This window comes from Balaenoptera musculus, chromosome 20 (genome assembly GCF_009873245.2).
Source record: "Balaenoptera musculus isolate JJ_BM4_2016_0621 chromosome 20, mBalMus1.pri.v3, whole genome shotgun sequence".
Classification (NCBI taxonomy): domain Eukaryota; kingdom Metazoa; phylum Chordata; class Mammalia; order Artiodactyla; family Balaenopteridae; genus Balaenoptera; species Balaenoptera musculus.
The window spans coordinates 7,024,863-7,052,172 of record NC_045804.1 but is presented as its reverse complement, the minus strand read 5'-3'; the positions used below and the strand labels follow the sequence as shown (position 1 = coordinate 7,052,172).

Sequence of the window (27,310 nt, the reverse complement as noted above, 5' to 3'; positions counted from 1 at the left end):
CAGTCGCGCGCCGTATGAGGAAGGAGCAGCGCCCAGCTGGGCTTAATTTTCGGCTCGGTTCCGGACTTCCGGGGGAAGCCGCGCTTAGCCCCGCCCCAGGGGGCGGAAGGGGCGGGCCTAGGAGGGTGAGGGGCGGTGCCGTCATTCCCTGGGCTTGCTTCGGGTTCTTACGCCGGGCGCTTCAAGCCTCTTGTGTCAGGCAGGTGGCGATCCGCATCGTGATGGAAGCGGTCATGGAAGGTTGCGGATGCGTTGAGGAGCTCCTCTAGGGCCCTTAGGAGCTCAGAGGTGCCGGAGCGCCTATGTGGGGGGCTGTCGGGGCAGAAGCACCTCCAGGTGCCCCTGCACTTGACGAAGGGGTGCAGTTACCCCCACACACCAAGGGCCCCCAGGAATGCAAGTGTCGGCTCCCTGTGTCCCCCACGTGGGTCCTTTTGAAACGGAGCAGGACCCTATGGTCCTTGCCCCCCATGTCCTCAGCCTGCCTTTTGTCTGTGGAAAAACTTTAGCCAAAGAATAAGTTTAATCAGAGAAGTGAAAAAATGCAGAAATAGAGGAAAACAAAGGAGACCAAATAATAATTTAGTCCTTAAGCATAGTCACGGACGTTTAGTTCCTCCTTAAGGGCTATAGATAACATTCTGAGCCGTATCCTGTGAGCTGTTTTGCAGCTACTGAAGCCCCCACCAGGTGGAAGAGGATGACCACATGATGATCAAATTGAAGCCATGACATAAGCTGCTCCACTTCACACAATTCCGAGAACTGGCCTCAAAGAAATGGGAACAAACCCTGGAACTAAAGATTAACCGTACTTAAAACGACCAAGATGACTGCCAGAACTGACTATGCTGTTCTGCTCCCTCCCTCCGCCTATATAACCCTGAAACTCCCTTTTAAAAGCCCCTGTGCCCTGAACAGCAATCGGGAGTTCTCGGACAGGACTCCACCCTCTCCCTGGTTGCCAGCCTCTGAAGCAACCTTTCCTTTCCTACCAACCCTTGTCTCTCAAGAATTGGCTTTCGAGCGGCTAGCAGCCGGACCTGGGTTCGGTAACACTTTGACACTACCTTCTGGTCTGCTTTTCCCAAAAGCCAGGCGACGACTTCCCTGGCAGTCCAGTGGTTGACTCCGCGCTCCCAATGGAGGGGGCATGGGTTCTATCCCTGGTCGGGGAACTAAGATCCCGCATGCCGCGTGGCACGGCCAAAATGAAAATAAAAGGTGGGCGAGCCTGGTACCCTCTGCTTCCCAATCCCGAGCTGAGTCTGCCACCTCTGGCTGGAAGGCATTTTATCAGCCAGGTGGACGGGGAGCACCAGGGCAGCACCATCGGGCCCTAGAAGGAGCCCAGTTGTACCGCTTTGGCGGTTTTCTGATGCTGAAGCCCTTCTGCCCACTTCTTTCTCGGGGCTTCTCAGGAAGGGGGCGTGTGACCCAGACCTCATAGGCACAGGGGACGGAGCACCAGGGAGGAAGGTGGTCCTCCCAGACTCCAGTCGTGCTTGAAAATGTGGGGATGAAAGGGGCTTGGGCTGCGAGCTTCTTGAGGGCAAGGGCCGTGCTCCTTTTGCCCTGGGCCTGGCATGCGGGCAGAGTGGCTGCCACACTCCAGCCTACCACAGCCCCGTTGAAAGCAGCCTCAACCTCCGTGGTGGCTCAGGTCCCTGTGATCAGCCCCTGCCCTATGCACACACCCCTGGGGCAGGAGTTATGACCATAGTCTGGGTGCTTGAGTACCCTGGCTGCTTCTTGCAGGGCAGTGGCCCCAGGCCCCTCACCAGGCCCTCCACATTCTGAGGGGAGCTGATTCGACTTGGGGAAGTATATCTCAGCACAAGGTGGCCAGGGGGGCTTCTCTGCTTCTGTCTGGACAGAGCAGTAAAGGCCTGGGGACCAGGAGCTCAGAGCTTGGGGACAGGATGGAAGTGAGTTCCTGGTCAGGAACTGATCTAGACCTCTCTAGGGGAATCCCAGGATCAGCTAAGTGTGGGTTCTGGAATCAGATGGGCCACCCCAGCCTCCCTCATTTGTCCCCTCCTAAGGCTTCAGAGGTCCTCATCTTTGGGAAGAATTCTTAGTCCTTGGTTTTGTGCTGAGGGCAGCGACCAGGTCTTAACTCCTCTCTGCCCAGTTCCTGACACACAGTAGATGCTCAGTATGCCCAGAGATTATCGCCACTCTTGCCCAGGGGGCAGAGGAGGTCAAAGTTCCCTATGCTAAATGTTTACTAATATCTTTTTTCCTTGAAAGAAATCAGTTTTCAGGAAGCGGGCCTAAAAGGGGATACACGTTTCAAAGCCTTGTGGCTACTAGCACCGAAAAGTATTCATCTACCCACCAGCCCCAACTCTCCTTTTCCGCTCAGTTAAGATGGAGAAGGTGGCAGGACCTGGTAAAATGTGTCCGGCTGTGGATTCCCCCTTCAGTGCACAAGCTGTGGATGGTGACCAAGTACAGGACAGGATGGGGGGGGGGGGTCAGGGAGGCAATGGGGGGTCTTCAGGATCAGACTTTTCAAACTGGAAGAGACTTCAACTTATCTAGGCCAATCTCCTCCTTTTTCAAGGCCCAGAGATGGTGGACAATTTGTCCAGAGTCACACAGCAAATTGTGGCAGAGTCAAACGTGAATTCAGGTCTCTATTCCAGCCCAGAGCCCTTTGCTTCACTTCCGTACTACCTCTTTTTGCCAGAAGGGGGCCCTCAAGAGTCCTGGAAAAGACAACATCCCCAAGGATGCTGACTCACGCCAGTTGGACTTGTGCAGGAGGAAGGCTGGAGTCGGGTCATAAAAAGAAAATCAATTCTCCTGATAAGGGTTTCTTGTTGAAACCTGGTTGAGCTTGAATCAACAAACAAGGTCCTTGGTGGGAGTAGCCCTGAAGGGGGATGGGGGAAAACTTACTCCAGGCCTCTTTTCTAGCTTCGTTAGTTCACAGGGTTTATAACCCGCTGCAGAAAATGTTTTTGTGTGTAATTCAAACAAACTCTGTTTTTCCTTTCACTCAGTTGGTACACTGTTGGGACGAGCCTGGGCTGATGACAGCCAGCCCCCAGGTGATGACCTCAGGGAAGGCACCAGCAAAAAGAGTATGTGGCAGCCGGTCTGGGGGAGAAGCTCTGACTTCCAGGCCAGACGCACAGGCCAGTGGGGAGCAGGGGTGGCCTGGCAGCTGGCCCAGCCAGCCACTTATCCCAGGGTTGACACCTCTGACACAGCAGGGAGAAAAGGATGACAGGAGAGGGCAGTGAAAGGGCTTCTGCTGCAAAAGCAGCTCCATTTTCACAGAGGTCCTGGGGCCCTGCCTAGCAATCCTTCCTCCCCTGGTCTGATGTGTGGCTCCCCCGTGCCCGCCCCCCCCCGCCCCCAGCACTAATCTTCCCAGCCAAGATACAGGATGGGGCAGAGGAGGGAGGAGACCCTAGAGCAGGCCCTGCTGAGTGTGCAGGGGGCCCTCAGATTTCACTGATTCTAGGACCCAAGCCAGGGGCTCCCCTCCAGTTCTCTGCACTGTCGCCAGGACGGGTGCTCCACCTGACATTTAATCTGTCCAAATCCTGCATCCAGGCCGACCCCTCAGCCTGGCCCTCCACCACTGCAACACATTCTCTCACAAAGCCCTTCGTCCCAAGATTCCAGGTAGCATGAGGCCCAGCAACCTGTGCTGGGGGGCAGCCCTGCGGGCAAGGGCTGGGCCACCTGGGAAGAAGGGGGGCAGGAGGGACTCGGAGGAGGGTTGAGCTCTTCGGAACTGTCTAGAGGGTGAAAGACAAAGAGATCACATGGGAGGCGCCCAGGCTGGACTTGAGGGTCCAGTGTGTTGAGCTGTAGCAGCAGCGTAGGCAGACAGCTGAGCCAAGCCAGCCGTGACAGACCTGAGCTGGGCTCAGACCCACCTTCCTGGGCCCCAGGTACTCTGGTGCCCCAGCAAAAAAGTCAGGAGGATCCGCTCCTGGATTCTGCTGGTTAGGAGGAACCCCGAGCCTCTGGAGGCCAGCCTCTAAGGTCCCAACTCCTGGCTGAGTCCCGACGTGCAGAACCCAGATGGCCTTTGGTTCAGGCTTTCTGGGCAGCCCTTCACCCCAGCCTCTGGCGAAGTATCTGGACATTCCTGGGCTGAGGCAGGACTCACTGACTTCAGGGCTCAGATGCCAGTCACACATGTGAGTGATCCCAGGGCTCAGACGCTGGTCACATACATGATCTCCATGCGCAGCTGCTTCTTGGGACCGTCTGTGTCCTCCATAGTGAGGCCCTGCTCTGGGGCAGCCTCTGTTACAGCTCCTTCCATCTCAGCCGGTGGGCCCTGCCTCTCCATCTTCCCCAGGGCCCAGAAACTGCCACCCATGAAGAGGGCGGCTGAGATGAGGAAGAAACTTGACATGTAGAAGACATAGCTGAAGTTGCTGGTGGTGTCTAGGAGGAGTCCTAGGGGACAGAGAGCAAGTTAGGCCACTGCCCTTGGCTACCAGGCCTCCCGCCCGCGCCCCCTCAGCCCCCAACCCCTGCTAAATTGTGTGCTCTGTGAGAGCAGGGATTTTGTTGTTGTCTCTGCTGCATCCCCAGCACTAGGAACCGTGGCTGGCACCTAGTAGGAACTCATTAGGTATTTGTTGAATGAAAGGAAAGGAAACACTAAACCAGCCCCAGTCTGGGCAGGAAGAGTCCTTGGGTGGGTCAGATGAGCACTTAAGGGCATGTTTCCTTTACCCTTGGCGGCAGGAAGCCAAGGACTCAAGGGCCAGTGGCGTCTGGGATATCTGCTCAGCCATACCCCAGGCCCGTCATGCCTCCTCCTGGATTGCTCTCCCCGCTTGTCGGCTTGGAGAACGCCCTTGGAAGCTGGGACTTCCGATGCCACACTTGGGAGGAGTCCCCACTGTCTGACTGTAATAACTGTGCTGTCTGTTGACTGCCCCTCAGCACCACGGGCTTCACACACCTTCCCTTCTACTCTGAATGTCACACGCTCAGCCGCCCAGCAAGTCCAGTCCTGTGGGTCTCTGCTTCCATATCTGTTTGTTTCCTTCCCGGCACAAATCACCATTACGATCACAAAGGGGCCTCTTTGCTCTAATCCCCGACTCCTCCACCAGAAGGTAAGCCCTGAGCGGTGGGGACTAGATCTCTGTACTCAGCCCTGCCCACCCCGTGACTGGCGCAGGTGTAGGGATGGGTATGGTAGGTGTTCTCGTCTGCATTTCTCGTCTGCACAGATGACACTGTGGCTCAGAGGAGGAAAATGACTTGCCCGGGCCCCACAGGCACAGGATGTTAATAACAGCAGACATGTGCGTAGCACTTACCGTGTGCCAGGCTCTCTACTGAGCGCTTTGCTATATGACACTTGTGATCCCCACAACAAGCCTATGAGGTAGATTCTATTGTCATCCCCACTTTACTGATAAGAAACCAGAGGTACAGAGGGGAAGACAAAGGACTGAGATAAGTCTGGTATGAAAATCCTTATTTTTCACTGTTCCTACCCCGAGTGCCAGCTGGGGAACAGGCTACAGCCAGTCCCCTGAGGTGCTTGAGAAAATCACAGATTCCAAGTCTCTAACCCTGAGATGCTGGAGGGGCCCCACATCTCCAGACTGTTCCTATTTGCACCCCTCCCCATGCCCTGCCCAGGCCACACCTGGCTGCCCTCCCTCCCAGGGCCTCACCAGCCAGTGGCGGGGAGATGAGGATGGAGACGCTCTCCAGGACGGTGAAGAGGCCCAGGGCGCTGGAGAACCGGTCCATGGGGACAACGTCCATGAGGACCTGGAAGAGGAGAGCACCAACGCCGCTCATGGACACGCTGTACACCAGGCAGTAGCCCACCAGCACCCGGAAGTCGGCCGACGCCGCGCACACCAGGTTGGTGAGCCCGTTGAGCAGGGCTGCCAGGCTGAACAGGTACTTGCGGTGACTGGCAAAGTCCCGCCGGCCTGCCACCAGCCCAGCCATGGGCCGCAGGAAGATGTTGCTAAAGCCAATGATGGAGATGAGCAGGGCCGCCCTGTGTTCATCCACCCCGTGCCAAATGGCATACGGCACCAGGAAGACGTGGGGCAGTGGGAAACCCATGATCATCCAGACGACTCCCAGTGTGTACACGCGGTAGCCCACGTTGTGCCGCAGGACGTCGAAGGCCAGGTGGCGCTGGACGGCCCGACCGTATGCTGCCAGGCAGCCTCGCGCGGGTCTCTTGGAAGGTGGAGGGAGGCCTTCTCTGGTCTCAGGGGTCGCAGTGGCAGGCACGGGCCTCAGGATGGCCCCACAGACACAGCAGTGGAGAAGAACCCCGCCGAAGATGAGGAAGCTGCCTCTCCAGCCCAGGTCCTCCAGGAGATAGCGGGAGAGCAGTGGCCAGAGCATGATGCCCAGGGAGACGCCCGCCGAGGCCAGCGCGTTGGCCAGCACCCGCCAGCGGGTGAAGTAGAATCCCAGCACAGTTATGCTCGACTGAAAGCTGAAGCACATGCCCAGGCCTGCGGAAGGAGAGGGGGGACCAGCTCCAGGGCGCACGCAGCGCACGGACCCTGGGGTCACGTCCCAGGTCTGTTCTCCTTCCGTTCCAGCGCAGACCCACTTCCAGGTCCCCGGGGATTTAAGATGGACTCAGACTACCTCACCACCTCCCTAGAAGTATCCCACCCCTCAGATCTGCCCTCTCAAGGCTGCCAGGGGCACACGTGTTCCCGCTGGCACAGCACCAGGGGGATTTTCAAAAACCTAAATCAGGTTAAGTCTCTCTGCTGCTTAACACTTTCCAAAGATTTCCCATCACACCTAGAAAAAAAGCCAAAGTATTTACTATGCCCTGGAAGGCTCTGCACGGTCTGGTCCCTGGCCACCTCTTGAGTGCCATCTCAGGCCACTCTCCCTGTCACTCGCCATGATCAAGTCCCATCAGTCTCTTTCTCTTCCTCTGGACAGTAAGCTGCCCACCTACTCGGACATTTGCAGTTGCCATTCCTTCTGCCTGGAATATGCTTCCCTCAGACTTTCCTCTTCTGACTCAGCTTGGATGCCACCTCCCTACCTACTCCGTGCACAGCTGAACATGCTGGAGAGAAAGTTCACAACCACGCTGTGACCACTGGCCTCAGGCGGGCCCTCGGGCCACCCATGGTGCCACTGTAGTTCCCTCGACCATTTACTCTCCCCGCTCTTAGATGACCACCAGGCCTTCTTCCTCTGAGCACCCCGACACCTCCCTCCCTCACTGCCAGCTGACCACCTACCCTCCCATCTGTGACAATGGACAGTCCGTGCTCCCAGTCAAGGGCAGCCCTCCACTTCTGCCCTGAATCCTGTCTACTTGAAGGCACATCCCTCCAGCAATTTCCCTCTCCTGCGGCATCCATTATCCCCTCTTTACTAGATCATTCTCCTTCATTGTTATTTCTCCCGTTACAACAAAACTCTTGACATCAGTCTCTTCTGGGTACTGGCCCATTTCTCTGCTCCCCTTATATCAAAATTTCTTGGAAATACTGTTTATCTCCACTGTCTCCAGTTTCCCTCCTCTTCTTTCTCTCTTTTTTTTTTTTTTGGCCGTGCCACATGGCTTGTGGGATCCCAATTCCCCGACCAGGGATCGAACCTGGGCCACGGCAGTGAAAGCCCAGAATCCTAACTACTAGGCCACCTGGGAACGCCCCTATTGTTCTCTTTTGAACCTATTTCAATCAATCAGGCTTTCATCCTTACCTCTGCTCCAGGATTCCTCTTATCAAAGCCTCCAACCTCCACTTTGCAAAGCCAAAGATGGAGTCTGATCCCCACTCGGTCTGATCCATCAGTGGCTTGACGGTCGATCACTCCCTCCTGCTTGCGCACTTTCCTCACTTCCTTTCTCAAGAAACCCCACTCTCCTGGTGCTCCTTCTACCTCTCTGTCACTTCTTCCTGCCCAGGCCGCTAACCACTGGAGTGTCTGTGCCCTGGGCCTCAGGCCTCAGTCCTTTACATCCGTCCTCCCTTGTTCCCTTAGTGACAGCAGGGCGATACCTCATCTCGAGACTTGAGTACCAGCCATCTCAGGATTCCCCAGCTGCCCACTCCAGCTCAGGCCTGTTCCCTGAACTCCAGACTGGACGTGTCCAAACCTGAGCTTCCCACCCTCTCGAGAACCTGCTGCTCCCCTAGTTTCCCACTGTAGTCAGTGGCTACTCCATTCTTCCATTCTCCCCTTGGTATCACCCTCCTTGGCTCCTTCTCTGCACCTCACATGCGGTCCTGAACACGACCACTTCCCATCACCCCAATCATACCACCCTGGTTGAAGGTACCACCACCTCCTGGCTGGGTGATGGCCACGCCCCTACCTGTTCTCTGCTCCCAGCCCAGCCCCCTATGGTGTATTCTCAACACCGCAGCCAGAGCAGCGCTCAGTGCTTCACAAACAGCGGCTGGATGACGTCCCTCTGCCCGAACCCCTCACATGGCTTCCCATCTCACTACACAACCTTTTAGGAACTAAACCTGTGTCTGGTCTCCCCACCCCCCCCACGCCTTTGACCCTTCATTCACGCCCCTCTACCCCATCGGCCTCCGCGCTGCTCCTTGAGCACTTCTGGGCCTTTGCTCCTGCTGTTCCTGCTGCCTGGAAGGCTCTTCCCCAGACAGCCTGCTGGCAGACTCCCTCACCTCCTTCTGCCCAAACGCCACCCTCTCTGCAAGGCCTTCCCCGACCGCCCTGCTGAAATCAGCAACCTCCTGCAACCCTGCTTTACCTTCCGCGTTGGCTGTTGTAGTTATTCTACCTCTTTACTTGTTTAATCTCTACCCACCCCTAGCCGAGCCAGGACACTATCACATCAGCTGTCCTGTCTTCTCAGGTGCTTGTCATGATCGGATATGATCTTTCTTACTCCTCTGTTCGTCGTTCCTCTCCCTCACGTGACTGTAAGCAGCCCCAGAAGATCTGGTGCTTTGCCTGCCCTGTTCGCTGTGCCTGGCCCTTTTCAGTCTTGCACCCAGTAGCTGCCCAGCAGTTCTCGACATGGAATGGCAGTCACCTGTGATGCAGCCCGCCGTGAGGTAGAGCTGGCCGAGGGTGCAGCTGAAGGAGCCGGCCACCACGCCCAGGCCGGCCAGCGCGCCGCCCAGCATCACCGTCGCTCTGCAGCCGAAGCGCCCCACCAGGATGCTGCACAAGGGCCCTGCGGGGGGGGGGGCAGCCGGCAGGGGCAGCGGAATGACAAGGTCAGAGGGAGGGGACAGTGGGTTTGGGAGGGGCTTCCAGCAGGAACTAGCAGGTGGCTTAACGGGCACAAGCCCCGGAACATACAGACCTGGGTTCCGAGCCCCGCCCTGCCACAGACCGGCTTCGGGCCAAGCAACGCCAATCCCTCTCTGTGCTGCAGTTTCCTCCCCCAGAGACTGAGGGGTCAGACTGGGTGATGTCTGGCCAGCTGTGAGGTGAGGTGCTGCAAATATTCCGTTTGACCCTGACAAGGATCCCCGGAGGTACAGACTGAGGCCGTTCACTGCACTGACCTGAGGCCGCTTCCGTCCAGGTGAAATGGGATTGGCTTGTGACCTGGGTGGACGCCCCTCACGGGGGTCTGTCTTGGTGGGCGAGGGTCCCAGGGCAGCTAAATCATGGTGAGCGCCTCCAGCCCCTGCTCCCCCTCCCCCATCCTCAAGAAGACTGGCCACAGCCCTCCCACCATCCTTCAACCTGTCCAGGGTGGGCAGCCTGGGGCCCTGGGCCACCCTTCACCCACTGGCTCTGGCCTCTGGGGCACTCTGGAGAAAAGCAGGTGGGGTACCCTCTCCCCCCAACCCCCTCCAGCCACCACCAAAGTCTTGCACCCAGATGTTTAGCTCCTGGTAGAGAGGGGCCTGTCCTCCCTCACCCACCCCCAGCCTGAGCTGCTTTCTCACCAGTGCAGACCCAGGGTAGAAGTGAGCCAGTCCTGGCCGGCTGCTCTCAACACCTCGCAGGGCCCCATTCACCAAGTACCCTGCCCCCGAGTACACACAGCAGAGTTTCTCCAGAGTTGCTCTCCCAGAGAGCAGCCAAAGGGACAAGGAAAGTGTGTGTGTGCACTCGGTGTGTGTCTGTGTGTTTGGCATGGAGAGAGGATGTGTGGGTGTGAGCCAGTACGAGTATGGGAGCGAACATGGGAAGTGAGCGGCCCGTCCTCAGAGGTAATCAAGGAGAGGCACCATAGAGGGAGAGGAAAGGCTTTGAAGTGGACGTGACTGCTGACTCACACATCTCTCCCACCCCACACTCTGGCCTGACTTTGGAAAGGTGACACTGGGGAAAGCCCTGCGTCATCGAGTTGGGGGTGAGGGGCTGGGATGTGTGCCAGCTCAGCCGAGACAGCCGAGGGCGCGGGGTGGGGCGCTGGGAAGCAAGGTGTTTCTGCTTCCGCCCTGAACTCACTCTGCAACACCGGCAAGGCCTTGTACTTTGTGCTTGCTTTCCTCACCTCTAAAACGTGTGGGAGTGAGAGGTACTTAGGATCAAGGACACTTTCAAGTTTAAAATTTCCATAATACTCTGAATGAGCGTGGGCTAAAGGTGTGTGTGTGTGTGTGTGTGTGTGTGTGTGTGTGTGTGTGTGTGTGTGTGTGTGTGTGTGTGTGTGTGTGTGTGTGACACAGACAGGAGTCCCGGGCCCACTGAGATGCTGGCACACCTGCTAGGCATGAGTCTAAAGCTGGTGGGGGAGTGAGGTCCCCAGCGAACGCCTGGTTCCCAGCCCCTGGCCCAGACCCCTCTCTGGCTGCAGGGAAGGAACTGTCTGAGATTCCCACTTCTGCCCAAACTTGCTGACGAAAAGGTTATGCGGTCTGGGCCAGGCCTGGCCTTGCTCCTTGCCAGGCAGCATGTTCAGGGGTCATTGCAGTGAGGGTGGCTTCTATCCCAGTCTGACCTCCCTCCCCATTCGAGGGAAGGACCTGGAATAACAAGCAGGCTGCTGGTGCCAGGTGGAGGGCAGGGCAGGAGGTAAGCAGGGAGATGGATCAGAGGAGACAGGCAAACACACCCGTGGGGAGAGCCCGGCGGCCTGTGAGGTCTGGCTCTAGCTGACCAGGCCCCTCTGAGGGAACTGCCTGTGGAGCTCTCCCTGGAGATCTTCCAGGAGCCCAAGGCTATTGTGGAGAACCCTCCAGCGCAGCCCCTGCCCTTCCCTTTCCCTGGGGTCAGGGTGAGGTGCTCACATCCCTGGAGGAGCCCTCCCTCCGTCTCCCCAGCCCTTTCAACACTCACTCTGCTTCCTGGTGAAAGATGGGCTCTTACCCTGCCCCCATCCTGCTCCTGGTGTCTTCCTTGAGCCCCCCTTCCCATCCTGAAGCCCTGATGAGGGTCTCCAAAATACTAATAATTCACAGCTGCTTCCATTGCCCTAGCTCTCAGACCTGGCCGGGACCCCATGTGATCTTCTCTCCAATCCTATGTGGGAGGTGGGCAGGATGGGATGCTGGGTGTCACTCCCATATTGCAGAGGAAAAAACTGAGGTTCCGAGAGATCACCCAGCGGGACCCCAAGCCACTCCTCCTCCAGTCTGTGCTTGAGTGCCCGGCACGCCTTCAGTCTGGCTCCATCCTCCCACAGTCATCAAGGGGACCGGCTTCACATCTTAGGGGCCTCTCCCCCCTCTGCCCCTCCCCAGCCCAGTCCAGCCCCGCCCCGCCGGATTCCAGGCAGGGGAACTGGCCCTGTTGAAATCACAGGAGATCTTAGGGATACACAGCACAAGGCAAAACCTGTGGCCTCAGAGAGAGGGACCCAGGAGGCCAGGGGGGTTGTGGCTTCCTCCCCCACCCGGGCTCTTTTTCATCCCTCCCTCCATCCCTCCCCTGGCTGCTCACCCCCTGCATGGAGCATGGCTGTCAGGATGGAGGGGAACCAGGAGGTCTCGCTGTTGCTGGCCTGGAACTCACGCTGCAGTTCAGTGAAGAAGATGCCGATGCACGTGGGGAAGCCCAGGGTGAGGCCCTGGGTCACCACACAGGCCAGGAGCACCATCCAGGCCCAGTAGCCCTCCGAACACTCCGGGGCCTGGGGCATCCTCGGCTACGAGTGCTGCTGCCACAGCCTCACGGCCACTGCTCCTACTGCCCGGGCCACCTGGGGAAGGGACAGAATGGAGCTGCCAGCCCTCCCTTGGCCCACCTGCCACCTTCCCTGGGCGCTTGAAACCGTCCCTTCCTCTTGCCCCAGCACCAGGTATCACAGAGGGGCACCGCCCCCTGGGAGATGGCCAGAGGCCCATGCGCTGGCCTTGGCATCTCCTTTCTCCTACTTCTCAGGGCAAGCCTGGAGGGAGGGACAGAAGGGGCAAGCAGGTGAGCCATAAGTGGGACAAAGCAGGTGGGTGGAATTCGTTCTGGCTGTTACATCGCTTAGTGGTCAGCAGGTGGGACTTCCCAGCCAGCCTTGGCCCGCCCGCACACACCACGTGGCAAGCACTCGACAATCGCTTACAGAATGGAGCAGGCGTCTGAGCCAGCCTAGCCCCGATGGCACACAGGCACACACGGATACCTTCCGAACATTCATAACCAGGCTTCCTGCTCACAAACACGGGCTTTCACAATGCCACATCAACAGCCAGGTTCACTGTCAGTGCTGCTGTGATGGCTGAGGTGAGCAAGACAGGGCTGGGGCCCCCCAGGAGTGTACACAGAACAGCTAAACGAGGGCTTACATAGATGCACACGCAGAGGGCTTCCCTGGAGGCGCAGTGGTTAAGAATCCGCCTGCCAATGCAAGGGACACGGGTTCGAGCCCTGGTCCAGGAAGGTCCCACATGCCGTGGAGCAACTAAGCCCGTAAGCCACAACTACTGAGCCTGCGCTCTAGAGCCTGCAAGCCACAACTACTGAGCCCGTGTGCCACAACTACTGAGCCCATGTGCCACAACTACTGAAGCCCATGCGCCTAGAGCCCGTGCCCGTGCTCCACAAGAGAAGCCACCGCAGTGAGAAGCCCTCTCACCGCAACGAAGAGTAGCCCCCGCTCGCCACAACTAGAGAAAGCCTGTGCGCAGCAACGAAGACCCAACGCAGCCAAAAAAAAAAAAAAAAAAGATACACACGCAGACACACCCAGACACACACCACACAGACAGGCAGAGAGAAACACATGGAACCACCCAGGCACACAGATTTATATGCAGACACACACTTACATAGACACATACAGAAAAGTCTAGAGACACACAGACACACACAGTCACACATACAGACGCGCACAGACATATACAGAGACACACACAGACATACACTTACGCAGATACACACTTAAAGAGACAAACTCAGACAAGCCTAGAGACATACAATCAAATGCACACAGACAGACACATGCTACACAGACGTAAGGACACACACAAACTCCCAGGGTCGCACGCTCTGCAGACAGATACACACACCCTCACATCTTTGACTCAGTCCTACCTTGGTTCCTCGCCACCACCCAGGCCACTACCCCCATCACAGAAGCTGCCTTAACCAGGCCTCAAAGCCCCAGCCCCCTCCCCAGATGTCGAGCCCTTTTCCAGTACCCTCCATCCTGGCTCTCCAAAGAGCCAAAGGATCCCAGGAGCTCCTGTTCCCACAGCCTTTTAGCCCCAGGCCCCGAAGATCCATGGAAACTCAGGAAACTATCAGAAATATGAAACCCCCTTCCTGCCAAGCCCAGCACCCCACCCCTCCCCCCCCACCCCGGGGCCCAGGAGCTTTAACACAGCACCTAAGCCGGACCCACCCTAACTGCCTCCTTCACGGGCTCCAATCCCTTCTCCAGCCACAAGGCCTCTTCCCTCCCCAGAGGACCCCCAGGGGCCCTGCCAAGGGGAGCAGCCCGTTCATCCCTAGCCCCGAAGTGTGGGGTGTGTGTGTGGGGGGGGGGAACCTCGAGTCCCGTGTGTGGGCTGGGAGCACCTCCTGCCCTCCTAGCTCCTGCACGTGACACGAGCCCCAGAGATCCCCCAGCTCCGATTCTCCTGGCTCAGCCCCATGCTCCGGGCAAACCTCAGACAGGCTCCTCCAGCAAACTGGCTCTCGCCCCTTCCAGGATTTCTGTTCCCTTGGCAAATGAAAAGGCCACTGGTGCCACCTGATCCTCTCTGTGAATGTCAAGTCCCCCACCCTGCTCTACTGCTCGCCCCCCTCCCCACGCATCCCGGCCCCTCGGTCCTCCCAGACCTGCCACCTTCCTCCTCCTCCCAGAAGGGACACCAGCCTTCCCTCCACCATCCTCACTTCCTCCTGCTCCCCCCGCATGGCACCCCACCCCTGGCACTCCCCAGCCCCTCCCCACTCTGGTCCCCTCTCCTTCCGCCCTTGTCCGGCCCCTCTATGGAGAGGTCTCTTTTGTGCCCTTAGTCCAGGACTCTGACCTTCCCTCTGCACTTACCTTCCCTCTGAACCTTTCAGTGGAGCTAGTTTCTCCTCCCTCCAGGCCCCCCAGACAATCAGAGCCCAGGAAACCCTAAGCACCTTTGTTCTCTCTTTGCCCTGGCCTCCCTCTGGGAGCTGTCTTGAAGACTTTGGCCTTCCACAAGGAGGCTATCCCCTCCCATACACCCCCGATTCCCGGGTCGCACACATAGCTTTTCTGTCCCCCAGCCCCTCCTGCAGCAAGCTGGTTCCCCCTCCGGAACTCGGCTGCCGAGATTCCAAAATCCTCAGCCAGAGAGAAGTCCCGTTGGTCCTCCAAGATTCAGCCCCAGCAGCACCTCCAGGAAGCTACCCTGATTCCTACCCCAGGCTAGGCTAGGCCCTTTCCTGTATTTCTCTCCGTAATAGTAGTTCTCACACCACGTTGGAGTGGGTCCTTCCCTTGTTTATCACTGTCGCTCCCCTCCTCCTCCCCACCTTCCATACCACGAGCAGGACCTGTTCACAGCCCCGCACCCAGCCTCCACCTGAGCACAAAATGTAACATTAATGTGACCCACCTGTGTTCCCCGGGGGGCAGGCAAGCCCAGGAACAAGGGTGACCTGGTTTCCCGGCAGGTAGGTCCATTCCAGAAGACTCGAGCAGAGCGGAGCAGAGCAGAGATGGGGGCTCTGGTCCCACCTCTGCCCCAGCAGAGAAGTGGTCTTCCCTTGGTACTGGGAACCAGGAGTCACAATCACTGCCTGGTGCGTGGCTGGGGCAAAGGAGGGAGACGCGGCTGGAGGCGCTTCACTCTCCCTTCCCGGGACTGGAGGCGAGCAGCTTTCCACAGGAGCTGCCGACCTCAGCCCTCAGGCTTCCCCCACCCTGAGTGACACCATCTTTGTGCCCAGGTGGCCTGAAGCTGGGTTTGTGGGCAGGGCAGAAGTTCACATGACACCTCTTGCCCTTCTCCCGTCACACACCGTCCCCGGGCTGATTTTTAGGGCTTCTCATCTGACGACAGAGGCCTAGCTAGGCCCTCAGAATCCATTCCCAGCCCCTCTGAGCTTGCAGGTACGGGCAAAAGGGTGAGCGGACGCTCTCACACAGGGCTTTGGGGTTAGGGGCCGGGTGTGCGGAGAGGAGGGGCCGCCCCTCTCCCTCTGCTCCCTCCCCGTGGTGGGAGAGCTGGCGAGAGGAAAACAAGGAATCACCAGCTTCACCAGCAGCGGAAGGACGGGTAGACCCTGCAGACCCCCTCTCTCCCCAGGCTCCACATCAGGCAGGATCCCGGGCCTGAAGCCCAGGACACGGGACAGGCAGCAGTGCGGGTTCCTGCTGGACAGGAGAGCAGCAAGAACCAGCCCGAGCCTGGGGTTGACAAGCCCGCACATCCCTGCACCTGGCAGGGGCCGGGGAAGGAAGGAGGCGGTTCCAGAGGTGGGCCGGCTGGGGCCAGCCACCCTCCTCCCTTCTGTGCCTCCAAAGGTGCCCCCGCCGTCCGGGCGGGGTCAGGCTGACCACAGCCTGGAAGGGGGATGGGATAGGCAGCAGGAACTTCCTGACCTCTTGTCACCCTGGCTCAGTCCCTGCTGTCGGGATCTAGTTTCCTTCCACTCGGCTTCCCACCCTCCCCGAGATGGAGCTCCTCTGGGTGGGGCTTCTGGGACGTCCAGGCGGCGTCCCCGTGGAGATTTCAGCCCAGGCCTTGGCTGGTGCCTGTCCCCTCACCCCTCAGGCCATCGCAGGCTGGGGCGGCCCAGGACCCGGACAAGAGGCTTTTCTGGATCCTCTCCCCACACAGGCGGGAAGGGGCCCCGGAGGCCCACGGCGGGGCGGGCCCGCGACGGCGCTCACAGGGACCCCGGCGGGGGAGCACACCTTGGGGACTGTGGGGGGAGCCCGCTCACCGGCTCGCCCGGGCCCGGCGGAGGGGCGGCTCCACTCCAGCGGAGCGCGGCTTCCTGCGGCCCGGCCCGCTCGCGGTGGAGACGGCAGGACGCCGGGCGGCGGCGGGGACCGGAGGGGCGGGCCGCAGGGCGCCGGTGGGCGGGACCACCTCCGCGTCTCCAGGGAGCCGGGCGGGGAGGCCTCTGGGCGAGGCGGGGGGGCGTGCCCGGGGCCCGCAGCCGCTTCTGTCAACCTCGCCCCCTCCTCTGAGTGGCCTCGACCCCGGCTCGGCGGGTTCATTTGCATGTCGTTAGCATGTCATTTGCGTAGCCCGCCTTCTCACTTTGCGGCTTCTCGATTTTCCCGCTCTGGGTTCTAGGGGCGCCAGGAGTGGAAGGGAGAAAGCGTGTGATGAGAGACTCCACCTCCCAGCGGCAGCGGGGTGGGAGGCCAGGGTGCAGGATTCTTTCTTTGGGGGCTTTAGCTGCCCAGGAGTCCTTCCAATGAAAACCTAGAGCTTTGAGGGCCACATCCAGGGGAGCCCAGGCAGGCAGCTGTGCGGAGCAGACAAGAGGGTGGACCCCTCAACCCTGGGGGCAGGTCAGACGGCGCCCACCACCTCCGCGTGCGCCTCTCCCCCACCTAGCCAGCCCTTGATATGCATTGTTTAAAATGTATTCAATTAGTACAAAGTTACAGTAACCAGGACAGGCATAAGGGTAGGCATATAGATCGGTGGACTAGAATTGAGAATAAACCCTTATATTTACAGTCAGTTGATTTTCCGTTAAGTATGCTGAGACGATCCAGGGTGGGAAGAATAGTGTTTTCAGCGAACAGTGCTAGGTAGCTGCATGTAAAAGAAAGTGGTTGTGGTTGGACTTCCACCTCACACCATTTAAAGAAAAAAAAAAAAAAAAAAAGGATTACAGATAGAAATGTAAAAACTAAAACTGTGAACTTTTTTTAAAAGATTTTTTGATGTGGACAATTTTTAAAGTTCTTATCGAATTTGTTACAATACTGCTTCAGTTTTATGTTTTGGTTTTTTGGCCGGGAGGCAGGTAGGATCTTAGCTCCCCCACCGGGATTGAACCTGCACCCTCTGAATTGGAAAGCAAAGTCTTAGCCACTGGACCACCAGGGAAATCACTGAATTCTGTTGAAGAAAGCACAGGAGTAACTCTTCATGACCTTGGAATTAGGCAATGGATTCTTAGACACTACACCAAAAGCACAAGTGACAAAGGAAAAAACATAAATTGGATGTCATCAAAATTAAAAACTTTGGGGGAATTCCCTGGCGGTCCAGTGGTTAGGATTCCACGCTTTCACTGCCAAGGGCCTGGGGTCAATCCCTGGTCGGGGAAATAAGATCCTGCAAGCCACGTGGCATGGCCCCCCAAAAAAGAAAAAAAAAACCTAAAAACTTTTGTGCACTAAAGGACACCATCAGGAAAGTGAACAAATAACCCTCAGAATGGGAGAAAATATTTGCAAATCATATATCTGATAAGGGACTTGTATTGAGAATATATAAAGAACTCTCACAACTCAACAGTAAAAAGACAAATTAACCCCATTAAAAATGGGCAAAGGATATGAATAGATATTTCTCCAAAGAAGATATGCAAATGGCCAACAAGCACATGACAAGATATTCAACATCATTATTCATCGGGGAAATGCAAATCAAACCCACAATGAGGTACCGCTTCCCACCCACTGGGATGGCTTACCTTCTGGATGAATGAGGTAGGAGATAACCCTATCAAGTTGTGAGTCCATCTTAAACATAAGTCATTGTTGTGCCTGTGATTCATGTTCTTGCCAACAGTCACTGCACTGGGTTGCCTCTTACTGGGGGCATATTCAACTTCGCCTGAGGTTCCCTGGATACAAACTTTGGGAGGAGGGGATCAAGGTTTATCCCATGGTCCCATAGGGATGGTCCCAGGCCTTGAGAGGTCCAGTGTGGGGGACAACAGGGATCATACTCCAGGGTCTGCACCATCTCGTCACCCTTTATCTCAGCCTGGCCCAGTACTGAGCGGCAGTAAGATAGGAGGGAAGGGGGCAGGGCACAACCATTAAAAGAATGACCCAGCTGAGGATACAAAAAAACTAGTTAGAACCAACTAGGCCCAAGGACTTCTCACAGACCTGGAGCCTCATTATACACTTACTGTAATACATTAGCAGGCTAAATGACACACATACCAGTACCATGACAGTTCCGAGGCTGACCATAAAAGGCCGAAAGTGGGCGGTGGCCCAATTCCTGGAAATCCCCACCCCTTCCCCAAAATAGCTGGAATCATCTTCCCACTTGTTAGCCCATGAAATTACCCAGCCTATAAAAACTAACAGCCCCATGCCCCAGGGCCCCTCTCACCTTCTGAGAGGGACCGCTTTCTGCCTATGGAATGTGTATTTTTCTAAATAAATTCGCTTCCACTTTACTGTGGCTCGCTCTTGAATTCTTTCCTGCACAAAGCCAAGGACCCTCCCTTGGCGGCCCGTCCCAGGAATTCGCCCGAGACCTGGGACTCGACTGTTCTCTCGTGCCCCCTTCTCCTGCAACAGCAGTACCTGCCCCAGGTACTCAGAACAGGCTGGATGCAGCCCTCCACCCCATCCCTGGGTACTCTGGCGGGACCCAGGGACTTAATGCCCAGGGTCTTCCTGGAGGCTCTTACCCTCTCTGAAAAAAATCAAACCAAGAGGTTTTCCAGGACCTCACTATTCCCTGGGGAGCCCCAGCCTAATCTTCGACCTCTACTCATCGAGATGAAATTGAGAGAGCTGTGGGGATACCCCCTCCGCCATCCTGGACTCTGGGTACTTCTCCAGAATGAAGCTCCCACCGGGTTGGGGCATAGTCACTGTGGCTGCAGAGCTCAGAGCCAGGGTCTGTGGTTCCCACAGGCAGTCCCCACAGCCTTCCCCAGCCTTCCTCTGTGACTCTGTGCCCTAAGTGTTGGTCTGAGTGCACAGCCTGGTCACCAGGCCCAGTTTTGTTAGGGCCCATGACAGCTGTCATGAGGGGTGGGTGACAAGGGACTCAGCGTTGGAAAGGTCCTCATCCACAGAGAAAGCAAACTGAGGCATCTGCTCAAAGAGAGAGGGAGGCACCTACTCAAAGTCGTAAATCTTTAAGAATTAATAGTAAGTAATTAGTAGTTAACAACACAATTGCCATACATCACTAAGAATAACAACCACTACATTCATTGCTCACCTGCCAGACCCCCTGAGATCTTTACACCTGCGTGGTTGTTCCCTTTCCCTGAAACACTCTGTCCTGATGAGCCTTTTTTGTTTTTAACCTGGTTGGCCCTTGGTTGGCCTGCAAGTGTCAGCTTAGAATCTCCTTCCTCCAGGATGGCCTCCCAGACCTCCCATGTGGAGGCATTAATCCTGCTGAGTGTTGGGCATCTCCCCCACTAAGCTCCCTGAGGCTTAGGAGCGTTCTTGCCCAGTTGGTCAACACTACCCCAGCACTTAGCACAGTGTGCAGCACAGGATAATAATAACGATAATAAGAAGGGTCAACATGTATGGATGGAGTCTCTCACTGCTGTCCAGATGACGCCTCATTGGCTGAATGAAGGAATGGAGTGTTGCCCGTCCAAGTCGCTCCCCCATTCCAGGATCTTATCACCCCAAGCCCAGGACCTGGCGTCCTTTAAAAATATTTTAATCACTGGAAAGCTCCAGGATGTGGTCCTGGTTCCTCTGCCCCTCTCTCCAGGTCTTGGCCTCTGGCAGTGACCCTGTGGTGTCCCTGGCATGGACAGAGTGCCGACTGTTGGGATTATGGGGACAGTCTGTCCAGGCTTTTCTGGATGCTGTTGGCTCTGGGCCCCTGGGTGCCCTCCTGTTCGAGGGCCCCTTTCCTTCTCCACCAGCTCTATCCTTTTTCTACCCTCTGCCTGTCACACCCCTCTGCCGGTCACACCCCTTTGCCTGTTTGTCCTACTCTGCCAGGGCATGCGGCAGCTTGTCAGCTGGCCCCAGAGGCCTAGGCCATGCCACCCAGCTGGCTATTTCCCCAAAAGACCCCCTGAACTCAGATCTGAGGTGCACAGTCTCTCCCAGGGCTGGCCATGGCTGCTTGCCTAATGTTGGGGTACATAGTACCCCAGCCCCCTCCACTCCAGCCCCCACCTCCTGGGGGAGCAGAGATGCCCTGACGGCTCCCATCGAGGGGCAGCAGATCGCCCAATGCTGGGGCCAGCCTAGGGAGCAGGACAAGAGAAACCACAGGGTGATCTCCTGCCCCCTGATTTGGGATCATCTCTGTGCTGAGCATTGCCCTGATTTCGGGTGTGTGGGGAGGGGCAGTGGTCATTGGGCAGGCAGGCACTGCTAGAACCATCACCTGGGCACAGCCCTTGCTCTGAGACCCCCGTTGCTTTGGGCCACCCCTCGCTCTGAGTCCCCTCTTCCTTCTCCCTCTTTCTCCTTTTGCCTGTCTTACCCAGATTCTCTCCTCCGTGCCACCCTCCTCTCTGGAGCTCCAAGCACTTCTCCTTGAGATTTTCTCACTGTCACCGGAACTGAGCCTGTCCCCACACTGCTCACACCATCTTCCCTTTAGACCAGGCCCCTCCTCTGTTCTCTGACTCGATCCCATCCAGGGCCTCCCTCCCTCCCCTTGGCCTTCATCTTCATATCCAGCTGATCGCAATTCTACAGACTCTTCCCTTTGCGATTTTGCTCAGCTGTCTTCTCTCTTCCTGATGCTGGGGCCCCTTCAGGCCCACACTCAGCCTTGATAGATCTCTCTCCTCAGCCTCCCTGCCTGAAATACCAGATCCATCTTGCAAAAGGCCCCCCCCCCCCCCACTTTTCAGGGCTGCATTGGAAGGCCTTCCGGCTCTGAGTTCACAGATCACTCTGCCAACACCCTGGCAGGCCTCCGCTCTGCACACTTGTTTCCCAATACGCCCAGCCCACGTGCCTGGCAGCTCACCCTTGGGGTTCGTCTCCTCACCCATCCCTACCTCATGTGAATTTCTGCTCTTACACCATTTCCTCCTGAGTCCTCACTTCACCTCCAGCACACTTCCTCTCACTCCCACTCAGCCTGGCCCTGGTGCCCAGGCCACACATGGTTCTCCCCACCTGGGCTGCCCTGATACCCTCAAAACTGTCCATGTAAAAACAAACTGGGGGGGACTTCCCTGGTGGCACAGTGGTTAAGACTCCGTGCTCGCAATGCAGGGGGCCCGGGTTCGATCCCTGGTCAGGGAATTAGATCCCACATGCATGCCGCAACTAAGAGTCCACATGGCATTTAAACAAGCTCGAGTCTCTCCTAAAATGAAACAAGAACAAAAATCTACCCTCCCTCCCCTCACATCCCCCTCGGGTTCCCGCCCCCCCACCTCCACATCCTGACCTGGTGGGAGCAGCACCTCCTCTCACTGGGTCCACACCTCCCCTCCCCCTCCGCCCTCTAAGGAAAACTTCTGCCCCTCTGGTCATTCCCATGTTACACATCCAATGAGCATGTCTAGTCTTGATCTGCCTGAAGCATCGGACCACATTGATCCCTCCCTCCTGGAAATTTGCTCTTTCCTTGGCTTGCAGAACATCATTCTCTCCTGGGTTTCCTCCCATGTTTCTGGCCACTTGTGCTGTTTGCTCTTGACCTTCAAATGGCCGAGTCCCACAGGCTCTGACCTTTACTCTCTCCTCTATCTCACTCCCCATCTGTAGCTCCAACCACCACCTTTATACTGATCACTCCACATGTTCCATGTCCAGCCCATATATCCAAACTGGCACCTTCACGTGTGTGCCTCAACAACCCTAAAGCCCAACATCAGCCAGAACCTGCCATCAACGCTGGCCTCCACTGCCCCTGGTGTGGCCACAGGGCCCTCAAAGCCTGGCCCTTGCCCACCCTTCCAGCCCCAAGTAGCTCTCCCTCACTTGATGCCCTCCAGCCACCTGAGCTTTCTCTGCTTGTCATGTTCCCCCAGCTGAGGGGTCTTTGCCTCTGCTGCTCCCCCCTGCTTGGAGCCCCGTCCTGACCCTCTGTGCCTGGCTAACCACTGTCACTTCAGATGGAAGCTCAAGCGTCACTTCCTTCGGGAAGCCCTCCTTGGTTTCCCTGCTGGGGCTGGAGCTACCGGTTATTCCTTCTCCTCACACGTCTACTGCTCCGCTTGGCCCTGTCCACCACCGTGTGTTTATATTGATTTAAATCAGGAGTTACACACTTTTTCAAGGCCAACAGGTAAATATTTTAGGCTTTGCAAGCCAGAGAGTCTCTGTCGAAACTACTCAACTTTGCCATCGTGGGCAAAAGCAGCCACAGACAATATGAAAACAAATGAGCATGGCTGTGTTCCAATAAAGCTTTATTTATGGACACTGAAATTTGAATGTCACCTATCTATCTATCTTTTTTTTTTTTTAATTTGCCCATGCTGCATGGCTTGCAGGATCTTAGTTCCCCAACCAGGGATCAAACCGGGGCCCCGGCAGTGAAAGCACCGAGTCCTAACCACTGGACCGCCAGGGAATTCCCTGAATGTAATTTAATTCTCAGGTGTCACCAAATCTAATTCTTCTTTTGATTTTTTTCCCCATTAAAAAAATGTAACAACCTTTATTAGCTTACAAGCTGTACAGAAACAGGCGATGGGCCATAGTGTACTGACTCCGGATTTAAACAATTCCGTGATTAATCTCTCTCTTGCCATCACTAGATCATAGGCTCCGTGAGGGTAGGGACTGAGTCTGTCTCAGCGCATCCCTTTGTCCCCACTGTCTGACCTATGGGAAGAATATTCTTCCCTCTTTTTCTACCACCCCTCACCTCAGCTCAATAAATATCTGTTGAATGAGTAAAAATAGCCAGGTATGTAGATTGACTTGCTAAATCCTCTTTGAGGTGGGTACTATTTTTTTTTTCAAGTTGGGTGTTTATTATTTCAGTCCATTGCTTATGTATATTTGACATCAATTATTCTGTACATATCAAATATTGCATCATTTTACAAAGTGAACTCAACATGCTGCCTGTAAACCTGCTGTCTCTGGGATTCCCCCGTCCTTGAGAATGGTTCTGCCTTCCGCATAGAAGACTGGGGCCGCTGGGGCCCTTTCCCTCCCCTTGGCCCGCCCTCTCCAACCCCCCGTCCCCCACCCCCGCCAACACACACACTTAATCCAATGCTGCCTCCTGGCCCTTCATACCTGCAGCATCTCCGTCCGCCCCGCCCAGCCCAGAGCGGGCTTTTATCTCCCCCTGAGCGGCTGCATCAGCTTCCTGACCACTCCTCCCGCTCTGATGCTCCCCTCCCTCCCCAGGCCGGCGCTCTGTCCAGATCCGCTCAGCTACCTCCTGCTGAAACCCCGCAGTTTCTTCCCACTGATCCTGGATAAACCCTGAAGTCCAAAGAGGCTGTTTACAAGACCCTGAGCCGTCTGGCTCCACCCACCTCCTCAGATTCATTTTCGGCCATTCTCAGCCTCTCTCCCCAAGCTCCAGTCATGCTGGAATTCTCTTTGCTTCCTAAAATACAGAGGTGGGTACTATTGTTAATTTGCTTTTTTTCAGATGATGGATCTAAGGCACAGAGAGGTTAAGTAACTTGTTCAGGGTCACACAGCTGTAAGTGGCAGAGCCAGGATTTGAACCCGGGATGTCTGGCTTTGGAGTCCAGATGCTTAACCAGCACATCATGTTTGCTGAGGACTGCCATGGTGCAAGCTCAGTAATGATGTGGCAATAAAACCGGTCTCCACCCTCCACCAGCCACCACCCCGCTTCCACCTGGCGCACCCTCCCCATCTCAGGTCAACTTCTTTTCTTTAGGGACGCCTGGTGTGGGATGGCTCCTTGGTCATCTCTTCCCCTGAGGAGCCTTAATCTCAGTGTGTGGCTAGATACACTCACCACCATGACTGAATTTAGGGTCTGTCCCCTCTACCCCCCAAGCTGCGCCAGGGCAGAGACTGGGTCTATCTTGCTTCCCACCACCCCCTCCGCCCCTCTCCTCCCAGAAGCCCTGTGCCTGGCACACAGGAGCCACGCAAGACACATCTGTGGAGCATTGGAACAAACTGGGCAGAAACCTAATCATTGGTGTCATCTCCAATTGCTTGTAAAACACAAAAGGCACCAAGGCTCGTACTCTCCAGGCAGGAAGCATCTGTAGCTGTAAATGAAGAAGATTCAGCTTTCAGAAACACTTGGCAGGGAACCAGAAGCCTTTTAGTGGGTGCGCTTGGGCTTCTGACACTTTGACTGTGATGTTGGCAAGGCTGAGCAGCTAAGCAAACATTATTTAACTTATCATTTGAAGCATCGGCGTACATACACATTACTAACAACGGGGCGCTACAGGCGTTGGCGGCCTGACTGTTCTGAGCTTGCAGGACAGTTGGCACCCCTGACACCTCGCCCTGGTCCAGCTACTAAATTCCAGACATGTGACACCCCGTCTGGGGTGAGATGAGTGAAGCACTTGCCTGGAGCTCAAAATCTACTGGGACACCAGCAAAACTCAGTAATCCAGATAAATGATAACCTAATAATAATTTAAAGGTAACATTTCTAGAAAATCAGACCAATAAAGTATGGCCAATGGAGAGGTCACTTGGTTTCATGAGTACAATTTTGTTGGAATCAGGGCTGGGATTAGTGCGAGGGGTATGGAGCAGGTAGTACAAGCAATGGGTCAGGTCATAAACGATGGGTCTTTTTTTTCTTCTTCTTTTTGGCCACGCTGTGCGGCTTGCGGGATCTTAGTTCCCTGACCAGGGACTGAACCACGCCCCTGGCGGTGAAAGAGCGGAGTCCTACCCACTAGACAACCAGGGAATTCCCAAAAGATGGGTCTTTATTTACAATTTTGATATTCTGTCTACCATGGATTTCTGCATTAATTTTGATGTTGCCATATGTCGCCTTCAAATATCATTTATTTTGATTTCTGAGTTTTTTGGCACCTGCTCTTAAATGTCGTGCCCTTGGTGAGGGTCTCACTTGCTTCACCCTAGGCCTGGCTCTACCTGAAACGCCCCCCGTTCCCTAACCACCTGGCTTGAGAAGCCCTGGGAGCCGTATAATCTTCAGCAAATATGGGTGATATCTCGATCCATGCTTTTTTTAAAAATCTGTTATTTTATTTATTTATTTATTCATTCATTCATTTGGCCTTACTGCACAGCATGTGGGATCTTGGTTCCCTGACCAGGGATCAAACCTACGCCCTTTGCATTGGAAGTGCGGAGCCTTAACCACTGCACCGCCAGGGAAATCCCAATCCATCCCTTTCTATAGATCAGGAAACAGAGGCTGGAGAGGTCTGTGTCTCTCCCCTCACACACCTGCTGGAGGGTCCTCAGCCTCAAAGAACCTTCAGGCGGGACTTCCCTGGTGGCGCAGTGGTTAAGAATCCGCCTGCCAATGCAGGGGACATGGGTTCAAGCCCTGGCCTGGGAAGATCCCACATGCTGTGGAGCAACTAAGCCCGTGCGCCACAACTACTGAGCCGGCGTGCCACAACTGCTGAAGCCCGCACAACAAGAGAAGCCACCACAATGAGAAGCCCACGCACCACAACAAAGAGTAGCCCCCGCTCGCCGCAACTAGAGAAAGCCCGTCCGTGCACAGCAATGCAGACCCAACGCAGCCAAAAATAAATAAATTTATATACATATATATAAAAAAGAAGAACCTTCAGGCTAGAGGGGAGATCGAGATGGAAACTCGGGAGGAATAGGCAGGTCCTTTGCATCTATCTGGATGCAGTGGGTGCGTGGACCTGGCTTCAGGAGGGAGCAAACGGATGGCAAAGGGAGAAGGAAGCAGGTGAGCAGCCATGCCTAGGCCACTTGCACCCAGCCTGGCCTGACCCAGGAAAGGATCTGAGTGGCCTCCCACCCTCCAGGGGTTCCTTCAGTCCTTGGGTCAATGTCTATTAAGCACCTGCTATGTGGCAGGGATGTGTTAAGCAATGGAGACGGAGATGAAATACCCGGCCTGGCGCTGGTCTGATGGAGAACTCCCACGTGAAACAAGGCGGGTGCGAGGAGGGATGCACACAGAGGTGATGGCAGGAGAGGGGGAAGCCCACCTGGCTTAGGGAGAGGAGGGTTCAAGAGTGGCTTTCTGTGACGCAGCACGTCTTAGCTGAGACTTAAGGACTAAGGAGGACAAAATAATAAGTAATGAGGAGGAGTAAGGAAGGGGATGAGGGTGGAAGAGGTCTTCCAGCAGGGGCGATGGCAGGTGCAAAGGCCAGGAGGCAAGCGCTTTGGAGAGTAGGATGGAGTGGGGGCTGGTGATGAAGCCCATGAAAACTACTGAAGACTGATGTTTGGCAAGGAGCGGGGGTGGGGTGGGGTGGGGTGGGGTGGGATTGGGCTAGCAGGGAAGGCTGGAGAGTGTCCACCTCTCCCGAGCTGGTGGGACCTGGTCCAAGTTACCACCAGGTGCCTTCCTCACTGGAAGAGGGAGGAGTTGAGCATAAGCTCTCTTGGGTGAGATGCTCGCTCCTGACAGCCATCAGGTACCCACTGCATGCCAGGCAGGGCCTCTGCCAGAGGCTCCCGCAAACATCCTCTCCCTTCCACCTCCAGCCTGAGCACACCCTCTCCTGGGGGAGGGAAGGGTTAAGGCTCCTTCCCAAGGCTCCTGCCATCTAATCCTGCTTCCCGCTCTGTCCTCACCTGTGGGATGGGATGGTGAGACGACGGGAACCGTTGCTGCTGCCAGCCTCCTTCAGCTCCGTACTTTAACCCTTCCCCTCCTGAGTCAAACTTGCGGTAACATCCAGGAAGCAACATCTGTGGCTTTGGCTGGGTTGCCACTTGCCACCCACCTCTAGAGGGAATCAGGGAAGGAGTTAAAGACAAAACAAAGTTATAGGACAGATGTGTAGGATGTAATATTACGCAGCCAGTGAGTGAATAAGCCATTTTTGTATTTTGAAAGTAACTTTGGAAAATGCACGATATGAGTTGTAACTATCTTTTAGCTACCTACATCTTCAACATCTACATCTGTATCAGAAAAGAAGACTGCAAGGTGGAATTTCCTGGTGGTCC

General features: G+C 56.0%; 2 protein-coding genes and 1 long non-coding RNA gene across 8 annotated transcripts in view; all 3 read right to left on the bottom strand.

Annotated features, from left to right (window-relative positions):
* Positions 1-16,339, bottom strand: part of ARMC7 (armadillo repeat containing 7) — a 31,567-nt gene extending 15,228 nt beyond the window's left edge. For 3 of the 6 annotated variants that reach the window (XR_005017730.1, XR_005017729.1, XM_036836097.1), the window contains exons 1-2: positions 14,922-15,035; positions 172-503 (exon numbers count right to left, since the gene is read on the bottom strand). The gene's annotated coding sequence lies outside the window, so the exon portion shown is untranslated. Of the gene's footprint in view, positions 1-171; positions 504-9,016; positions 9,123-14,921; positions 15,036-16,254 lie in introns of those variants that run through there. The other 3 variants (XM_036836099.1, XM_036836100.1, XM_036836098.1) reach the window with 3 other exon arrangements.
* On the bottom strand, positions 514-15,053 carry SLC16A5 (solute carrier family 16 member 5). The gene is made up of 5 exons (XM_036836085.1): positions 14,922-15,053; positions 11,830-12,088; positions 9,017-9,160; positions 5,673-6,482; positions 514-4,431 (listed from the first exon to the last, which is right to left on the bottom strand). Exons 2-5 carry the CDS (start codon positions 12,026-12,028, stop codon positions 4,184-4,186), a joined length of 1,401 nt encoding a protein of 466 aa, XP_036691980.1. The 5' UTR covers positions 12,029-12,088; positions 14,922-15,053; the 3' UTR covers positions 514-4,183.
* Positions 16,340-23,686: 7,347 nt separating the features above from the next.
* On the bottom strand, positions 23,687-27,074 carry LOC118886417. Its single transcript, XR_005017732.1, has 3 exons — positions 26,933-27,074; positions 24,332-24,414; positions 23,687-23,768 (listed from the first exon to the last, which is right to left on the bottom strand). It is a non-coding gene; the product is annotated as an uncharacterized LOC118886417 (long non-coding RNA).
* Between the last annotated feature and the right edge of the window lie 236 nt (positions 27,075-27,310).

Bases quoted from the DNA above. Each gene is read 5' to 3' on its own strand.
- SLC16A5 (XM_036836085.1), bottom strand. From the start codon at position 12,028: ATGCCCCAGGCCCCGGAGTGTTCGGAGGGCTACTGGGCCTGGATGGTG. The intron at 9,161-11,829 runs GTGAGCAGCCAG...CCCCCCCCGCAG, and splicing joins AGCCATGCTCCATGCAGGGG to GGCCCTTGTGCAGCATCCTG. The intron at 4,432-5,672 runs GTGAGGCCCTGG...TCTGTCCCCTAG, and splicing joins CATCTCCCCGCCACTGGCTG to GACTCCTCCTAGACACCACC.